The following is a 19,066-nucleotide window of genomic DNA, read 5'->3' as shown; positions in this document are numbered from 1 at the left end:
CCTTAAAGAGATTTATGGAGGATGCAGGCCTTGGAAATCCATTCCCAACGTGCTGGAGAGATGGAGGTGGCAGCATGGGCAAAGGTTTCCCAGCCCCAGAGGACTCCTTCCTTCCATGGCCGTGCCGCTGCTGTACCTTCCTCTTGCCAATGTTGATGGCAACGACCGGACAAACAGCAGGGAAATGTGCCTTGCAGTCACTGGGAGGATTACTAAAGGCTTTAGGTTTGTCTTTCAGGAGCCAAGGAGCTCTTTGAAAGCTATTTCTCAGCTGAGGAATGAAACCCCAGAGATTGCCCAAGAGCCAAAGTGCTTTTGTCTAGTGCAAACAGTGGCCTCATAGGGTTTGCAGGCGGTGGTGAGTATGTGTGATACCCTCTGTGGGCACAGATGCTGTCTGGTGGAAGCATCTGGAACTCTTTTAGTGTTGCCTGCCTAGTTCAGGTAGATCATTTCAGTTTTGGAAGGTCCTAAGTGATTGTTTTGCTGGGCTTCAAGTGATGGTTCTGCAATCTTGAGGTATTTATCCATGCAGGGGAAATGGTAGGAGATGATGTGAAGTCTGGCAATCAATGCATACACCCAGTAGTGCCCTGCTTTAAATTCAGGTCGTTCTTTAGGGGCCTTCAGCCTTTACTATCTCTTCATCCCAGCCTCAAAAAGGGAGAAGCCTGACTCACAAAGAGTATCCAAATCTGTTCTGAGAGCAGTGATGTTCCTGCACTTGGCAGGGTTTCATCAATTACACTATGAGATGTCCCAGATCTTACTCGTGCCTGGTCCATGTGGTGGGTTTTTGGTGGTCAGTGGTGAGCAAAAAGCATCACAGGCACTTTGCAGCTCCAAGGTATGCTTCTTACAGAGACCCCAAGAGCTCTGGAGCAAGGAGGGAAGCCCAAGCTGGCCAAGAAACCCCCTTAGCCCTCAGAGCGTTATTATGTGGCTGTGAGGAGGTGAACATCATGTTACAGAGATAGGCATTAAGATGAGTTCATGGGCTATTTGGAATTGTTTATGCTCGGGAAGCGAGTCAGTAGAAGTGGCATGGTGGGGCTGTGTTTGCTGTCTCCATCTCAGCCGTTTCAGGTTGTCTACAGGCAAAGAACATAAGGAAGACACAAGAACTAGTGGGTTGTGTGTCTGTTTAGTAGAGCAGCACGCTCTGAGAGGTAATTAAAAGTAAACCTGGGCTCTGCTGGCTTGTTCAGCATCCCTGGTTGTTGAGATTAAGCAGCAGAGCAATTCTCAATTCAGCAATTCCTCAGCTTTTGGGAGCGTGGCCAACACTCACAGTGTCTCACAGAGCACTGCAGATTCTTGTCATAGATCTCACAACTGGGGGGGAAGCAGAAAGGTGAGATGGTTTGTGGGACCTGCTGCTGCTGCTTCAGCTGCTCTGCTTCACAGACAACCCTTGGGCCAGTATTTCCAGTATTCCTTGGAAATGCTACTCAAAATTGGAGCAGATTGGGCAATGATTGCAGGTTTGCTCAAAGAGAATGTGCCATGTATACAGTCGTTTGGACTATGAGCATCCTGTAGGATACTATGTCCATATGGTGCCATGCAGAAATACTGGCAGTGTGTATCTCCAAACCAGTGTGCTTCCTGGAAGGGCTGCATTCCTCTGGGGCCAGTCCTGCTGGGCTCATGGGGCTGAGCTTTGCTTTGTGTTGCTCTCAGTGCTTACAGTGGGTCTGTGTTAAGTTGGCCCCATGGGCAATGAGAGGGCACGCTGCAGCTGGACATTAGTCCTGCATGTGGCCAGGCAGGGAGTGTTCAAGGCCAGGTTGGACACAGGGGCTTGGAGCAGCTGCTCCAGTGGAAGGTGTCCCTATCCATGGCAGGGGTTGGAATTAGATGAGCATTGAGGTCCCTTCCAACACAAACCATTCTATGAAGCTCTGATGCTGGTCCTGCTGGAAAACGTGTGTGCAGGCTGGATGTGCAGCCAAGGGATATTGGACTTAGTGCTCCAGATGCGTGTGCTCTTCTCTTTACCTACCACGCATGAGGTTTAGTGCAGCAAGCTGGCTCCTGTGCAGCCTCTTTGCACGTCTACTTGGCACCTCTGTGCTGGAGACCGGCCGTCTCCTCGCTCACACCTCTCGCTTCCCGGTTGCTGTTTTGCAATGACTAATTTTGCTCTCTTCTTTTCCTTTTCAGTTGCCAGGGAGGAAAAGGCAAAGTCACTGCCAGCACCATTTTCTTCAAGCTAAGATGTTGACACAAAGCACCTCTGCCCCTTATCCTCTCAGTCCCTTTCACCCCTCCTGTGTAAGGGAGTCTTCCCCCTGCCACTCCTATTCCCTGAGAGCATGGGGGCAATAAACCTGATGTGTTTTACTCAACTAGATGGTGTGTAATTTTCCTTAATGGTGAGAGCTTGCCTGTCCCTAAGGTCCAACCCAAACATGTAGATCCTGGTGTGAGCTTGGATTCCAGGCTCTCCGTAAAGGCTAGGTAGGTTTGGCTGTGTGGTTTGGGGTTCAGGGTGTTGGAGAGCTGCTGCCTTTGTCATCAGGTTGAGGTGATGCTCAGGCATTTGGAGCAAGGGATTGGATTGGAATAAGACTTCTGTTTGCTTAGTAATTAATTGCTGGTTGTGGGCAGGACCTTGGTACATCTGTTGTTCATGTTAGTGAGAGCTAATCTTAGACTTCCATAAGGTTGCACATGTCCATCCTCAGTGGCTGTACATGGGATTCTCTGCTCTTAATGCAACCCCTGGAGATGGGTGCTGTTGCAGTCAGCCTTGGGCTCCTTCTGGCTGTGGATCTTAGTGTGGCTGTAGAGGCTCCATCTGGGCTGCCCTGCACTGGCAGCTCTGTGGCATACGTGAATGTTGGGCTGTGGTAGTGAGAACCTCGTCCCTGCATGAAGCTGTTGGTTGTAAGCAATGAGATGAGGTAGTTCTTGAAGCCGTGGAGATCTATGGAGCAATGGTCACCTTGAACACAACCTGTTGCTGCTTTCCCTTTTGCTAGGCTGGTTGTTAAAGATGCCGAGTGTAGGCAAGGCTTTTAGTTATTAAGTAATGCTCAAAGTGCATCTTTATCTTGTTAGCCCTGGCAAAGTGTCATTGAGCTGCAAGCAGGAGGCAGAGGAAGACATTGCGTTATTCCTTGTCTTTGGTGACTTGTGAGTACCTGGAGCATGCGGTGAGCCTTGTCAGGTAGGAGGGGAGAGCCATGCAGGATGCATGGTCTCCTGCACCAGAGCCCTTCTCCTTTCTGCAGGAGCTGGGAATGACAGTGTGGAGCAGGAGGAGGTGACTGCAGGCTCAGGGTGAGGCAGGGCAGTGCTGCAGCCTTTGTGCACCGATGGCTGGGCTGCAGCTCTTTCCTCTTGACCGCATCCCAAGGGATGATCCTGCTGCAGCTGCATCCGTGGAAAGTCTGTCCTTTGAAGTCCCGTGTGCTGACTCATGATCCTGTTTACTCAGGACTGGTCCACGGGGCATTTCCAGAGTGTGAAGGCTTCTTCTCAGGCTGTGAATGGCATCTGTCACTTAACCCCATCAATGAAACCAGGATCCACTGATGGTGTGGCAGGATGCTCAAGCAAGGGGAGCCATCCTCCCAGAGCTGAGCACCTCGTAGTCCTGGTGCAGAAGGCAACATATTGCCTGAGTGGAGAAATGAGCCCACACCTAGTTACCTGCAAATGACAGGCTTCCAGGATTTGTCCAGATTTATAATGCTATAAACCAACAAGCTGAAGATGGAGCTCTTGGCGTTGTCCAAAGCATCGGTGGCTGTGCAATGAGGAGACTCAATGTGGCCCCAAATCCCTCCTAAGAAGCAAAATGATGGGCAGTGGGGGGAAGGTTTTTCATTTGGATAAAGGTTGGAACATGATGCTGTAGAAAGCCTTAAACCCCACAATTTCCACTTGCAGTAACCAGTTCTGGCTGTTTCCCCAACTTCCTTGTAAGCTGCCTGTATTGTCTGAAGGTGGGCTGATAGCCTGTGGTGTACTGGGTCTCCGCAGCCCTTTGTGTGAATGGAGAAGTGGGGCTCTGTGCAGCAGGAGGGGAATTGGGGTTTCATTGGTGTGAGAGGAGGGTGGTTAAGCCTTAGGAGCATGCTCAGGGTCTGGCCTGGAGGGGTGAGGTTTGGTTCTTCAGACGTGTGGGTCTAAACTGCATTTAACCAATACCGCAATCACAGCGGCTCATTGCTCAGCCCCTTGTTTTCCACTCGGAGGTTGGTGTTTTCCTCTGCCAAGCTGCATTTATTGCTTCTCCTCTCAGAGAGCTGTGTAGATCAGACTGTTGGGTCTTCCCTCTCTCCTGTTTGTTGCTCCTTTGGTGGCATTTGAAACTTATGAACCGGTGTTACCAAACCCTCCTGCTCTGGGATAAGCCTCAGGGCAGTGGCTGCTGGAAGATGCACTGAGCTGCAACACTTGGCTTGCTCCAGCCTTGCCTCCGAAGCACTGTGTGCCTTTGGATAGCATCAGTGTTGGCTCTCTGGAGCCAGACTTCATGGTGTGGAAATAGGAGTACTTCTTGCTAAGCCAAAGCATGCCCTAGGTTGTACTGTAGCGTTCTGGAATGACGCTGCTGGTGGTGATGGAGCCAAGTCCGCAGCTATGCCAGGGATGAAGGCTGGGCTTGGGTGTTTGTCCTTCCTTCTCTTTCAATGCGTTTGGGAGCTATTTGGAAGTGGCTGGGAATCCTCTGCCTGGAGACGGATGGGCACCTCTTGGTTTCATTTAGAAGGCAAAGGTGAGGAATGCTTCTCCTGTCCTCTCGCAGGGCTATAGGAAAACTTTATGTGCAGTCCTGAAGGAATATTCAGGCACAGCACAGGGATCAGTGCTGGAGCATGGGGTTGGGAGCAGGGTTCTGCGTGCTCGTGGCTTTTCACTGGAGGCTTCCAACAGCATTAATAATTCAAAGGGGTGGATGATTGATATTCCGAGAGTGATCCTACTGTATGGCTTGCAAGGTATATCAGTATGTAAAATACAGCTCGGGCTCCTTGTTCCTCTCATCCCTTTCTGCCTGTAAATAGGTTTTATGTCAGTGTGTGTGTGTCTGGAGATGCATTATTAGAGATTGAATGTTTTCTGTACAGGGGGTGGTGGTCCCACGAGTGGAAATGTGTGATGCTGGTCCTCAGTCTTCATGAAGAGTCCTGCTGGGCTCGGGTTGTGGCTTTATGATAGTGGTTACTGTTCAGGCTCCCTCCAGCCATGGCACAGACCCAACAGCTTGCTAAATCCTGAGGTCTTTTCCTCCCAGCCTGTATTTGAAGCAATGCCCATGGAAAAAGCGTGGTTTGGGTGTTTCCATGCGCTAGAGCTGCTTGTGAGTGCTCCGTACAGCTCAGGAGATCCTGTTGATCCCAGTGGCCGTGGCCCAGGTCTGAACTTAACCTTGATGACAGGATGAAGATAGTTCCTTTATCTGATTGCAAGTGAGGAAATACATGTCTTAAAATAATGAATGGTCCCTGAAGAGCATCTTTTCATTAGCATGTGTGTGTGTGTGAAAACCTCCAGTCTATAAATACACAGCAGTTTCCTCCTCTGAGTCGATGGGGAGCCCATCCCGGCTCTGCAGAAGTGTTTCTATCCCACAGCACTTGTTTGCATCCCAGGGACATGACGGGGCAGGACTGTGCTGGGTTACACCATGTATCAGGAGCCCGGTGAAGCAGGATGAGGAGCCAAAGATCCTATTTCACTGGAAACTTCTCCCTTTTATTGCACTTTCTCACTGGGGATGGTTTCAAACCCCAACCAAGGGGTACTTAACAAGAACCCAGACCTAAAAGTGCACCTCGGACCCAACATTGGGTGCTGTTAACTGCCAATTTTTTATCATTAGGGCTGTGTTATTGCATTAGGTGCAGTGGAACAGGGAGGTGTGAGTGGTGTGTGCTGCAGCCTGTCCGGCGCGGGCAGGGAGCATCTGCCTGTACTTGCTGCCATTCCTGCCTGCTGGCTGCCGCACGCCCGGGTGTGTGTAGGAGTCTGCAGCACCAACATTAACCATTACCTTAGGGAAAGGTAATTATTCCTGAGGAATCATACCCTGTTAACAAGGAGCTGTGCTTAACTGCTTTTGTGATGCTTGGAATGTTTGATCTTCGCTCCCCACGCTGCCAATGTGGTGGGGATGGCCCCAGCATCATCCCATGAGTCCAGCCCTGTGTCAAGCATCCCAGTTTTGGTGCTAGGATCAGGGACAGCCAAGATTGTGGCAGCCAAAAATATAGACCTTGAGTGATTTTAGTCCCTGTCCTGTGTTTTAGGCATCTATGCTATGGTGCAGGGAGCAGCAGGGCACCACTCTGGGGCTTTCCTTAGTGCTGGGGGAAGGCTGGAGCCTCACAGAGTCCCCTGCTCCTCATCCTCATCATGTCAAAAGGGGTGTGAGCATCAGCAGAGAGAAGGGATCCTGCCCTTCTGCTGTGCTCTGGGGAGAACCCCCCTGCAGTCCTGATCCAGCTCTGGGGCAACAGCACAAGAGAGACGTGGAGCTGGTGAGCTTTTAGGTCCCTTCCAACACAAACCAATCTGAAGTTCTAGCATCTTTTCCCTCTTACATGCAGCTCTTTTTAGGGAGCATCTCCTCGCCTTCTGTTTGCTCAGAGCCTGGTGTAAGCAGCCATCCCCTCTGAACAGGACCTGTAGGTCTTGCTGCGTGCCAATAGGTTTGATGCCAATAGTCCTGTGGAGCTTCTTAATGTCCATACAGTGGCTCTATTTGCTTGCTCCTGGCAAAGAGCTTGATGTCCCCAGGCCATCCCCAGCACTGGGGGAGGCTCCTGAGCATAACCTGGGGGTCCATCTGCTGTAACAGAGGAGCCTGAGCTGCCTCCAGCATCGCTGGGGGTGATGGGGACACTTTGCTGTGTTAGTCAACTGGTCCTTCGGCCACACCATCGTCCCCACCACCCCACCACCGTCATGATCTCCTCACATGAACCCAGGCTACCATAAATACCATATATACAATATATAAATAGCATAAATACGTGATCTGGGCTCACAGATTGTGTCATTTTGATAGCCTAAAAAGCTTTACTTTTCCATTTGTCGGTTTCCATTTGGTCACTGTGTTGCCCAGAAGTTAACGATGAAGCTACCAATAGATTGCATGTTATAAACCCACCAGGGTCTCATCAGAAGCTGCAGACTGTAGCAGGGGGCCTTGGGAAGGGTAAATCTTTGGGCAATGTATTGATTCCCACTCCTGGCTTTGCACTCTGCATGAACTTTATCCTCACACAAGAATAGAAGGTGATTTTTCCTTACCAGCCAGCTGGCCTTAAAATGAGCTACTGATAACACCATTGACAAGCTCTAATCCCAGTAAACACAGGAAAGATGATTTATGAGCTGGGAACAGAAGCTGTATCAGTTCATGATGAGGTTTAATACTTGTTTGAGGCATACTCTCAAATATTGTCCTTAAATATCACAGTTGGGTTTTGACTGCATGGTGCAGGATCAGTGCAAATGGTGGTTTTGGTTGTTAACTGCAAGGCAAATAGCAAAACACGATTAGAGGAGTGATTTGGGGAAAACACTGATTTCTGTAATCAGATTTGAAGTGCAATCTGTCTGCTTTTACACAGAGTGAGTTAATGGGTGAGGATGGCAGGAGGTGAGGCAGAGCTGAGGGTCAGGTCTACGTGGTGCTCTGTAAGCCTGGCTTGCAGTCCTTAACATGTGCTCACTATGCAGCCGTTAGCTTTTCCTACCTAAGGAATAGGTAAGGATCAGGAGGTATGGTGTAGCCCTGAGGATGTCAGGGCTGGGAGCTCTCCCCTTCCTTGTAGGCAACTCTTTGCCTTGTTTTTTGCCCAAAGGGCTCTTCATGGTTTGAGAACTGGGGAGTAACTGTGATGGGATGGGGGCATCCAGGGGATTTCACAGCCTTAATGATGCTGGAAAGGTGTTTTCTGCAGAACATCTGCTCCCAGTTGGTGTGGGGGCAAGGGCTGCTGTGAGAGCAACCCTGGGGCTTCAGTGAGCCCTTCTTTCAAAGCTTGGTATCTTCAGTATAGGAGATATGAGTTCCCTTTCTCAAAGGGAAGATTTGGAAGAAACTCTGTCTGTCTATCTATCTATCTATCTATCTATCTATCTATCTATCTATCTCTCTCCTGCCTGTCTGTCTATCTATCTGTTGACCTACCTACCTACCTTCCTACCTATCCGTCTGCCTATCTATCTATATATCTATATCTATCTGCCTATCTAACTACCTTCCTACCTATCTGTCTGCCTATCTATCTATATCTATCTGTCTGTCTGTCTGTCTACCTACCTACCTTCCTACCTATCCATCTGCCTATCTATATCTGTCCGTCTGTCTACCTAAAATACTTCTATCCCTCCAGATGACCTCATGCACTTTACATGCACCCACCAGCTCCTGCAGTCACTCATCCTATGCAACAGCTCTGCACTGATGAGGTGCAGAGGATCACCAGCAATGTTTCATACTCTAACATACGTACTCCTGTAGAGGAGCCACCCTCGGGGTGATTTTAGGTCAGCACTCAGCCTCCATCCCCCAGGCAAGTCCCTTAAAGCTGTTCTCTCTGTATGCACACAGGGAGTTTTCCACACTCAGAGGCTGTTCCTGCACATCCCCCAAGGAGCTGCTGGGGCTGAACCTTTCCTGGAGGAACATGGATTGAAAGAGGAGCTTCACCAGACCTCAGCTGCTGGTGCCCTTCACCTGGACCCCGATGGACTCCGCGTCAGGACTGCATTACCATGGTGATGATCTTAACCAAAACACGGCAAAACAAAGGTGCTGACTCCGTAACATGCAGGACTGAGCTGGTAAGAGCCCTGAGAGCTTTCTGCAAAACTCTTTTGCCACCAATAGCTTTGCCATAGATTTATAATAAGGGTTTCTTGTGCTGCAGGGCTGGATATTTACATTGTAGAATCCTGGAATGGTTCGGGTTGAAGGGACCTTAATGCTCATCCAGCTCCAACCCCTGCCATGGGCAGGGACCCCTTCCACTGGAGCAGCTGCTCCGAGCCCCTGTGTCCAACCTGGCCTTGAGCACTGCCAGGGATGGGGCAGCCACAGCTTCTCTGGGCACCCTGTGCCAGCGCCTCAGCACCCTCACAGGGAACAGCTTCTGCCTAAGAGCTCAGCTCAGTCTCCCCTGTTCTGGCAGGTTCAAGCCATTCCCCTTGGCCTGTCCCTACAGGCCCTTGTCCCAAGCCCCTCTCCAGCTTTCCTGCAGCCCCTTTAGGCACTGGAGCTGCTCTCAGGTCTCCCCTTCAGGAGCCTTCTCTTGTCCAGGCTGCCCCAGCCCAGCTCTCTCAGCCTGGCTCCAGAGCAGAGCTGCTCCAGCCCTCACAGCAGCTCCATGGCCTCCTCTGGCCTCGCTCCAACAGCTCCAGGTCCCTCTTGTGCTGCTGCCCCAGAGCTGGACACATGAGATGGTTTATAGCACTGTGTTCTACCAAGCTGCATTAATATCCAAGGAGCAGGGGATTAGGGACTGATTGGAGTGCTGTGGCTTTTGCATATATGAATTTCAGTAAGCATGCAATGAAAGCAGCGATAGAAAAAACATTAAATCAACACCATGAATAACATGGGCGAGAAGTTGCTTCACCAACAGTGAACAGATGCTCATCATTAATAGAAGGATGAGCAAGTGGGGAACAGGATTAAGTGGGGGACAGCAAAGGGCAGTGCTGTACTACATAACAGTCTTGTTGGCAGCCTGGACTGATGCAAATGCAACCACACTGGTTGAGCAGGCAACAAAAGAGCAAATGAGGAGCAGCAGACAGACTAAATGATGCTGGAAGGGACAAGTGAGGCCATGGGGCTGAGAAAGTTCAGAGCTGGTTGTGGATGTTTGCTCCTCTGTCCTCTAGGAGAGATGGTCATAGTCCGAGAAGGAATTAGACCAAAAGGCTATTCCTGCACTGAGGGTCTCAGATAAGGGTGTGCAGGAACACAGCAGGAAGCATCTGTCAGGATTAGCTCTAAATGGGCATGTTGAGCATAAAAGATATATAAATGTCTTAAGTTTGGTGAGGAAGCAAACCCTCCAGCTGGGCTTCCTGGGCAGATAGTGCAGTGTGCTGGGTGAAGGGCAACCTGCCCTGGCAGCGCATGGTGGAAGGGAAGGCAAGCAAGGTAGAGGCAGCGTTAATCCTGCCTTAAAAGGGGGAAATTTAGGAAGGAAGGATATTGATCTGTTGGAAAAATGTCCTTGCTTTAGTGCTGGCTCCTGCTGGCAAGGCAGCATCTCCTGTGGCTGCTGCTCTGGGCAGCAAGGGGCAGCATCTGATGCTGGCTGTGTCCTGCAGGTGTGCAGGGCAAGAGGAGGGGAACTTGCTGTAGAGGCACATGAGAAATGGTTTCTTCTGCCCCTGTGGGAAGGGATGGGCACTGGGGCTGCCCGATGGCAGGGCTGTAATGAGAAACTTTGCCCCCATGTGTTTGCCGAGTGCCTCCTGCAGCCCTGGATCTGGATCAATAGTGCAGTGATAGCTCTGGTTACACAGGGTGGATTGCTGGATTGTCTGGGCTGTTGAATTGGGGCAAGAAGACTGGTCCTCCAAAGAAAGAAAGAGTTCTTCCATTGGCTTCATGGCAAAGGCCAAAGAGCAAAGCCTAAAAGACATAAATGTCTGAGCCGTGGAGCAGTATCACCTGCCAAAATCTGATCATAGAATCCTAGAATGGTTGGAAGGGACCTTAAAGCTCACCCAGCTCCAACCCCTGCCATGGGCAGGGACCCCTTCCACTGGAGCAGCTGCTCCAAGCCCCTGTGTCCAACCTGGCCTTGAACACTGCCAGGGATGGGGCAGCCACAGCTTCTCTGGGCACCCTGTGCCAGCATTGCCCAAAGAAGCATGCTCAATATGGGACGTCACCTAAAGTTGTTGGGCACTCTTTGGGTACAGCTGCTTGTCCTTGCTGTCTCCTGATTAATTCTGAGCTGCTGCTTCCTAAAGGTGGGGCTTGACAGCTAAAGATACCCTTACTGCACATAGAAAAGTGTCACATGCTCCAGAGAAGATGATCAGCTCTTATTTACCTTATGTCTGGATCCCATTGTTGTTTTCTGCCTCCTCATCCTTCTATATTCACTATTTACAGTATTCTGTATATAAAGTGGGATCCTTTTACTGGATTGCTCTGTAGAAGCAGGTTCCAGCATTTATTATTATGATTATTATCATTATATATTACATTATCATCATCATCATCATCATGTGAGCAGGCAACGTGTAGGACGTAGATGAGGAGAGAAGGTGTGAGTGCAATGGCCTAACACCAGATAAACCACAGCTATGGCAGCACAGATGAGCAGAGAGGTCATGCTGGTGCTTCCCTCAGATGATGGGATGGTGTTGCCAGGAGAAACACTTCAGAAGCAGAATATGGATATTCTGGGGGATAATAAAAGGACAATTAGTATTGAAGTGATTTGCAGACATAGCTGGAATGGCATGTAGCTGCAGATGACACTGATTTACTGCGTATAGAACTGTCCATGCCCATGTTTAGAAGTCTGATGATGTCTCTCACACTGTCAAGAGGAAAATTCTTGGAAAAAAAAGAGCATATAAAACAACTGGGATTATTTTACACCCATATAGTTGCATTTTCCCCTATTTTTAGTGCAAATCAGCACAATCTGAATGTGAACTCCCCAGAAGCGCTGTGGTGAGGGCCTTAGAGACACTCTATGTTTAAAAACCTAAATAGAATCATAGAATAGTTTTGTACCTAGATGGGAGGACTTAATGGGCTTGGACGGGGTTCAGATGCTACTGCTGCTGCTTACTTGTCAGTGAATTCAGTGCAGAACTGGCACTGAATTCCAGCTCCCGGTTTAGTTCCTCCAGTGTTTTGGGTCCTGGGGCTGGGACCTCGCTGCAGCTATTCCCATAGGTAAGGACTAGCTGCAGGACCCATAACCTTCAAGCTTGGGTCTCACCACCATCCCCAGGGTTAATGACATTGGATTTCATTATGGAAGATGACTGGGTCTGTCCCCTGGTCCCTGCCAAACCAGGACCATTGCGGGCACCCAAGGCTCTTCTCCCTGCTGGGTGCAGTGTGGCATTGCCAGAGCTGGAGGCAGGGTGGTTTCTGGTGCCCCAGTCGAGTCTGCGAGAAGTGAATAGTTTCTCTGGTTGTTTGCAGCACACTCCAAAGATGAGTCAAGGACCTACCCTCTTCTCTTGTGGCGTGATGGGTAAGTAGGAGACACTTCTGTCCATGTTTGCTGCACCTCCGTTCCTGCTTTCATAGAACCATAGGATGGTTTGGGTTGGAAGGGCCCTTAAAGCTCACCCAGTTCCAACCCCTGCCATGGGCAGGGACACCTCACACTAGACCATATCACCCAAGCCCCATCCAGCCTGGCCTTGAGCACTGCCAGGAATGGAGCATTTACCACTTCTTTGGGCAACCTGTGCCAGTAAATAGCAGTGGGTGGGAAGATGTCCTGGACAGTTCAGTCTCCCCAAAACACTCCCCTGTAGACCCTGGGGTGGGCATCACCCACCTGCCCAACACAGTGTGGATGGAGGGGCACCCATCCCACCATCTGGTGTTCATCATGCTCATGCCACCCTCCTTCCTAGAGGTTCTGCCAGTTACCATTGCTGAGTGAATTGCTTATCTCCTTCCCCCTCCCCTTATTCCCCCTTATTTTTACAGTAACGGTTGAGATTATAAGCATTTTGGGTCTGAGATTGTGTTTGAGTATCCAGCCCATGACCATGGCTCTTGAACTGTTGGCAGAATACAATAAACATCAGTGTTATCACTAAAATGTTCCTCCACTTGGCACAAAGTGTTTGGACAGGCCTCAGACAAGAAGGAAAATGTCTTAATTTTGCCTGTGATGATAACCATGGTATAGGATGTTCAATAACATTTATGTCAGAGCTTCCTATCGGTTTTTATGCTGAACAGCCACCATAATTGACAAGGGATTGATGCCTTGGCCCGTGATACTGATAGTGCCATAGGCTGTACTGGTCCATTGTGCTCTTTGGGCTTTGTAGGGGGAAGCAGTCCCTAGGTGAAGTCTCAAAACCCCATTAAAACTTGCAGGTCAAGTTCTATTTTGAGCCAAGCTGCTTGCTGGGAAAGCCAGGACATTACAGACAAAGAGCTGCCCCTTTTCCTCATGGACACAACTCTCATTGGTGCTAACAGGGCCTGAGCATTGACAGGAGATACTTCCCAAGCCCTCTGCTAACTCCAGGCACTGGGAAGCAGGGAAAGATGGAAAGCATTTGGAAGTCACAAGCATCAGAGTCAAGAAGGGGTAGAGACAGCCCGTTCCCTTTCTCCTGCCTGTCAGGCATGAGTGAGGAACAAAGAAACCTGATCAGATGGTTTTGTCTTGCACTGCGGCACTGGCAGGCTCTCCAGCAGATCTGATGAGTCTATGCCTAATTGAAAAGCAGCTTGTCTTAAAGAGCTTTTACAAAGCCTTCTGTGTCTTCCTAACGCTGCTCTGATCTTCCTTGGCTACCAAATGATCCTCTTTCCGAGGGGAACAAATGTCACCTCCTTGACCACAGCTTGCCATGTAATGGCTTCATCATGCCCAGTGCAGAGGAGCCAGTCTCTCCAGAATGCATCACTTAGGTTGGGTTTCATTTTAGGCATCCTTCCTGAGTGTTGTTCTTAATGTCTCCAGATGTGGGTCACAAGCAGATTAATCTGGTGCCAAAACTTGCTTGACTTTTTAAAGAAGTCCCATGGTTATAGTGGCACCGAATGCAAAACTTAGGGAATGGTCCAGATCAAAGGGTAAAGTCCCTGTTGGTGGAAAGCACTGAGATAAATGAACACAGTGGAGTTTGGACTGGCAGCACAGCCAGCGGAAGGCAGAGACTTATAGTCCGTATGTGATGTTGGTGGGATAGAGAGATGTTGGCTTAATTTTCCAGGTTTTTACCTGGAAGAGGCTGAGGTTCTTGGCATGGGATCTTCCTGGCTGCCTTTGGAAGCAAGGGCAGCTTTGGGCAGGAAGGCAGCTTGTGGCAGGTCCCAGTGGCCATGGGACAGCAGGGCAGGCTGCTGGGAGAGCATCATCCAAACCTGCATGGTGGCTCAGGAGCACATTCTCCAGGAAGGAGAAGGAAGAAGTTGGGTCAAAGCCCCAAGGTGTGTGTAATGCACCATGACCAAGAAACCAGCTGGGGTCCTGCTTACCTGTGGCATAACGTGGGGAAAAGGAGTAAACTGAAGCCCTTGCATCTTGGTACCTCATAAGGTACTAAACAAATCAAGAGCCTGAAAATTGATTATAGGTTGGAGTATAACTCAATATATGAGTAAACATTATGAAAGACTTGATACATCAGATGATGCAATGTTAGATTCACTTCTGAGCGTGGCCTAAGTAACCTTCTGATTTTTAGAGTTATAGGAAATACCCTGCCACTGTGATGATAATAATACTAAACCAGTTGGGTTTATCTTTATATAGGGCTTTCCTGGGAGGAAGATTAGAGGTGAAATGCCTAAAACTATAAATGCAACAACTTATTTTTTCCTTTCTCCTTGATGGGTCCTTGAAGCATCTGGAAGTATAGGAATTGTCCTGTGGCATAAGGAGTTTTTCTCCTTCTCCCCCTTTCTTCCCCTCCAGTCTCATATGAATGGCTGTGCTAGAAAAAGAAGGTGACAAAGTTAGGGCATTACTTTTGACGTCCTATATTGAAACTGCTCAGTCTTTGGACGGATGGCAGAAGACAGTTTTGGCTATTTCAACAAGGCATTGGCAGCATCACCTTACCTTCCCCTAGCAGGTATATGAGAAGTTATTGACATCGAAGTTGATAGCACCAGAAGCTGCACTAGTCTGGTCCTGTATGAGAAGCTCAGCAGGAGCATGCTGACAGCCGTGGCCTCCTGGTTTCTGCATAAGCAAGAAGTTCCCTTTGAGGCAGGCTTCAGGCTGGGGTTTATTGAGGCTGTGGCAAGGTGCTTACACTCTGCATGTAGGATCGGAGTCCCGGTGCAGCAGGCGTTGCACACACAGTCCTTGTAAAAGGCAGGAGGAGGATGGGTTTGAGCCCATTGAGCCCACTGGGAATGGATGCTGCATACATCTGTAAAATGCTTTTAATATAACCATCATTTGCTTTTTCCTTGGAAAGCACCCCCAGAATTTGTCCTCATAGAGCACTGCAGCAGAGCAAGATGATGGATGAAGTGTCTGTTCATGTGTCCTTTGGAACACTCCACCACTGGCATGGTTTGGCAACAGCTCTCATCCAAGAAGCAAGCATGCCAGGGAGGTTGGAGCCTTGGGTCTTGTTGCACATCTCTTCATGTGGAAGTGGCTTTTCATCCTGCATGAGTGATGGAGGAAAGCCAAGAAGCCAGAAGAAGGGCCAGGTCATTGATCACATCCCAAGAGCATCCACAGGGCTTGCACCCTTCCCATTTCTGAGCTGTGATTTTCTGGGATTTAAGGGGATTTTTGCAAAGACCATTAATGTAGAGCAGCATCTTGGTGCATCTTCAAGCACAGTCAACCTGGAAACAGAAAAAGCCATGCAGGGAAACCCATTGGGGCTCCTCTGGAGCAGGGAGACCTCACCAGAGGCTCACAGTGAAGAGCAGGGCATGTTTTGCTGTTGAGATGGGGAATTTCCGATGCCTGCTGCTGGCACCAGGAGCCCACAGCACTGGTGTGTTTGTTCTCCAGCGGTAGGTTTGGGGGTTGTTGCTTTCATTTCCCGTTGAAGCACAGCTCTGCACATTGTATTTTAATCTCATTTCTGCAATGGGAAGGCTCCATGGCACTGCCACCAGCTGATTACAGCCAGTACATTTGTTCCACATTTATAGAATCATAGAATCATAGAATAGTTTGGGTTGGAAAGGACCTTAAGATCATCCAGTTCCAACCCCCCTGCCATGGGCAGGGACACCTCACACTAAACCATGGCACCCAAGGCTTCATCCAGCCTGGCCTTGAACACTACCAGGGATGGAGCATTCACAACCTCCCTGGGCAACCCATTCCAGTGCCTCAGCACCCTCACAGTAAAGAATTTCTTCCATATATCCAATCTAAACTTCCCCTGTTTAAGTTTCAACCCATTACCCCTTGTCCTGTCACTACAGTCCCTAATGAAGAGTCCCTCTCCAGCATCCCTGTAGGCCCCTTCAGATACTGGAAGGCTGCTCTGAGGTCTCCATGCAGCTTCTCTTCTCCAGGCTGAACAGCCCCAACTTTCTCAGCCTGTCTTCATACAGGAGGTGCCCCAGTCCCTGATCATCCTTGTGGCCTCCTCTGGACTTGTTCCTACAGTTCCATGTCCTTTTTATGTTGAGGACACCAGAACTACACACAATGCTCCAAGTGAGGTCTCAAGAGCAGAGCAGAGGGGCAGGATCACCTCCTTTGCCCTGTTGGTCACGCTCCTTTTGATGCAGCCCAAATCAACTCCTGAACATAAACAGGGGGCAATGGAAAATGCAGCCTGCTTTTTCCCCCATGGATGGGACAAGGAGAGTGAAATTCAACTCGAACAACATGCGGATAAAGGGACTTGGCCACGCACCTGTGTGAAGAGAAATGTTTGGGTGAGGATCCAAACAGAATTCATCTGCCAAGAAAAGAAGGAAAATGGATTGAAACCCGTAATTGTTTTACAAGTTGCCATAATAAATAATGCATTCATGTAAATTATTTCACTGGAAAAGAACGTGGAGGGAACTTGAGCAGAAGGATCATGCATTATGCATAAAAGGGAACTGTAAAAATATTATAGCAGCACATTTGTGTCGCTGCAGTTAAAGTTGTGTGAGCTCTTTGGGTTTACACTGTCCTCTGTGGTTATGGATGCGGTCATTACAACTTACTCTGTGTCACCAGAGGAGCAGGGCAGTCACTGAAAGAGGCACCTGAAGCTGGAAGGTGCCTGGTGTCTCCATGAGCTGCTCCTGCAAAACCTGGAGCATTTGGAAAGGTGCCTGTGATGCTCTGAGGATGGATCCTGTTCTCCATGGGGCTGTGCAAACCTCTCGGGGATGTTCGGAGGATAACACCCATCTCCTTGGTTTTGGGATGTGCCCTGTCCCCTGGACCACTGGGTTTGTTTGATGTGGTGAGGGTTGCACAGGAACACGGATGTTGTTACAGGTTCAGGTTTGCTCTTGCAAGTGCATGTCTTGGTTTTACCTGAAAGGAAGCTCAGGAACAGACAGCGGTGCGGATGTGTTTGAGCATGCTGTCAGTGATCCCAGGGCAGGTTGGGCCCTGCTCACATGCAGGTGGCTTCTGGTTTGTCTCTGAAAATAGAGAGGGGAGGAAACCCAGGTGAGGTTTAGTGCCAGGGCTTGTTGCTGCTTGCCCAGCTTGGTGGGTCCTGCTGGGCAGTGGTGGTCACTCTTCACCTGCACCCCAAATGCTCCTGCTGTTGGATACCCAACATCTCCTTTACAGAGCATCCCTGGCAGCGCTGCTCCCCATCACACTGGGGTACATGGCTCTGCCACCAAACTGTCCCCAAGGCTGGGCAGGGCAGAGGGAACCCATGCAAGCTTAGGGGAGTGACACAAGAGCCAGGGCTCAGATCACCCTCTGTAGGGATGAATCCGACCTAACCATCACAGCCTTGCTATGGAAAGCAGAAATGGTTTGGTTTTGGTTCCCCCTTATGCTGGGCAGCCTGGGAGCTGGCAGCTCCAACTTGGATGGGATGCTGCTCATGCCTGTCTCTGTTTCCTGCTGCTTCATGCGTGGTTTGCAAGAGGGTTCAGGCTCCTGCTGCCATGGCCAGAGGCCAGGTTGGACACAGGGGCTTGGAGCAGCTGCTCCAGGGGAAGGTGTCCCTGCCCATGGCAGGGGTTGGAATTGGATGAGCTTTAAGGTCCCTTCCAACCCAAACCATTCTGTGATCCTATGAAAGGGCAGGACAAGAAGCTCAGTTTTCCCCAGGCTGCTGATACCATCCCTCTGTGTCTCGGAAGCTGGAAAGCTGTTTCACAACCAAAGAGATGCCAGGAAATTCACTTTGTGTAACCTCACCCTGGAAATACAGATCTACAGATCAAAACATCTCGAAAGCAATGTGCTGGATGTGCTCTCTGGGTGACTTGAAGTGTTCGTCTTTGCAGTTCTAAGTTAAAATCCAAAAGGAAGATGCTGTTTCATCCAAGGACACGAACAGGGGAAGAGCCCCTCGTGCCCCACTTACATCATGCTCTGGTTGTATGGCTGCTCCTATCATTTTTCCAGATGGCAAAGGAGGGTTTTCCAGAGAAGCGATTCACTTGTGAACCAAGAGGTTCTCATGGTGGGTTTTGTCCTGGAACAAATCACTGCCTTGGGGTAAACCAGGCTTAGGTTTGTAATGTAAGAAAATGAATACATGCTTATGTGCAGTAGTATTAATGGTTCCACTGCAATTGTCATTATCAGCCTGCTCAGGATATGAATCTTAGTTACAGAAACAGAATGGTTTGAGTTGGAAAAGACCTCAAGATCATCCAGTAACAACTTCCCTGCCATGGGCAGGGACACCTCACACTAAACCATGGCACCCAAGGCTCTGTCCAACCTGGCCTTGAACACTGCCAGGGATGGAGCATTCACAACCTCCCTGGGCAACCCATTCCAGCACCTCACCACCCTCACAGGAAAGAATTTCTTCCTTATATCCAATCTAAACTTCCCTGTTTAAGTTTGAACCCATTACCCCTTGTCCTATCACTGCAGTCCCTAATGAAGAGTCCCTCCCCAGCATCCCTGTAGGCCCCCTTCAGATACTGGAAGCTGCTCTGAGGTCTCCACGCAGCCTTCTCTTCTCCAGGCTGAACAGCCCCAACTTTCTCAGCCTGTCTCCATACAGGAGGTGCTCCAGTCCCTGATCATCCTCGTGGCTTTCTCTGGGCTTGCTCCAACAGCTGAACAGATATTAGCTGAGTCTTAAAACCTGAACAAAAACCCAGCAGCTTTTCCTCAATGAGGCTTTCCTCAGTCCCTCAGTTGTGTGCTTACCTCTCGGACTGCCCCATATCCAACTTGTTTCAGGGTGAACAGTTTTCTATTTGCCCTAAATGCCC

The 19,066-nt window shown here is 49.5% G+C and overlaps 1 protein-coding gene across 1 annotated transcript in view; it reads left to right on the top strand.

The window, feature by feature from the left end:
• The window catches only part of FAM53B (family with sequence similarity 53 member B), a 45,627-nt gene that overhangs the window by 10,877 nt on the left and 15,684 nt on the right, over window positions 1–19,066 (top strand). Inside the window, exons 2-3 of the mRNA XM_034062367.1 lie at window positions 8,582–8,814; window positions 12,164–12,215. Coding sequence (XP_033918258.1) covers window positions 8,746–8,814; window positions 12,164–12,215 — 121 coding nt within the window. The 5' untranslated portion in view covers window positions 8,582–8,745. The remainder of the gene's footprint in view (window positions 1–8,581; window positions 8,815–12,163; window positions 12,216–19,066) is intronic.

This window comes from Melopsittacus undulatus, chromosome 4, assembly GCF_012275295.1.
Source record: "Melopsittacus undulatus isolate bMelUnd1 chromosome 4, bMelUnd1.mat.Z, whole genome shotgun sequence".
NCBI lineage: Eukaryota > Metazoa > Chordata > Aves > Psittaciformes > Psittaculidae > Melopsittacus > Melopsittacus undulatus.
Note: the sequence above shows the minus strand (reverse complement) of the source record. Positions and strands in the feature narration are given on the sequence as shown.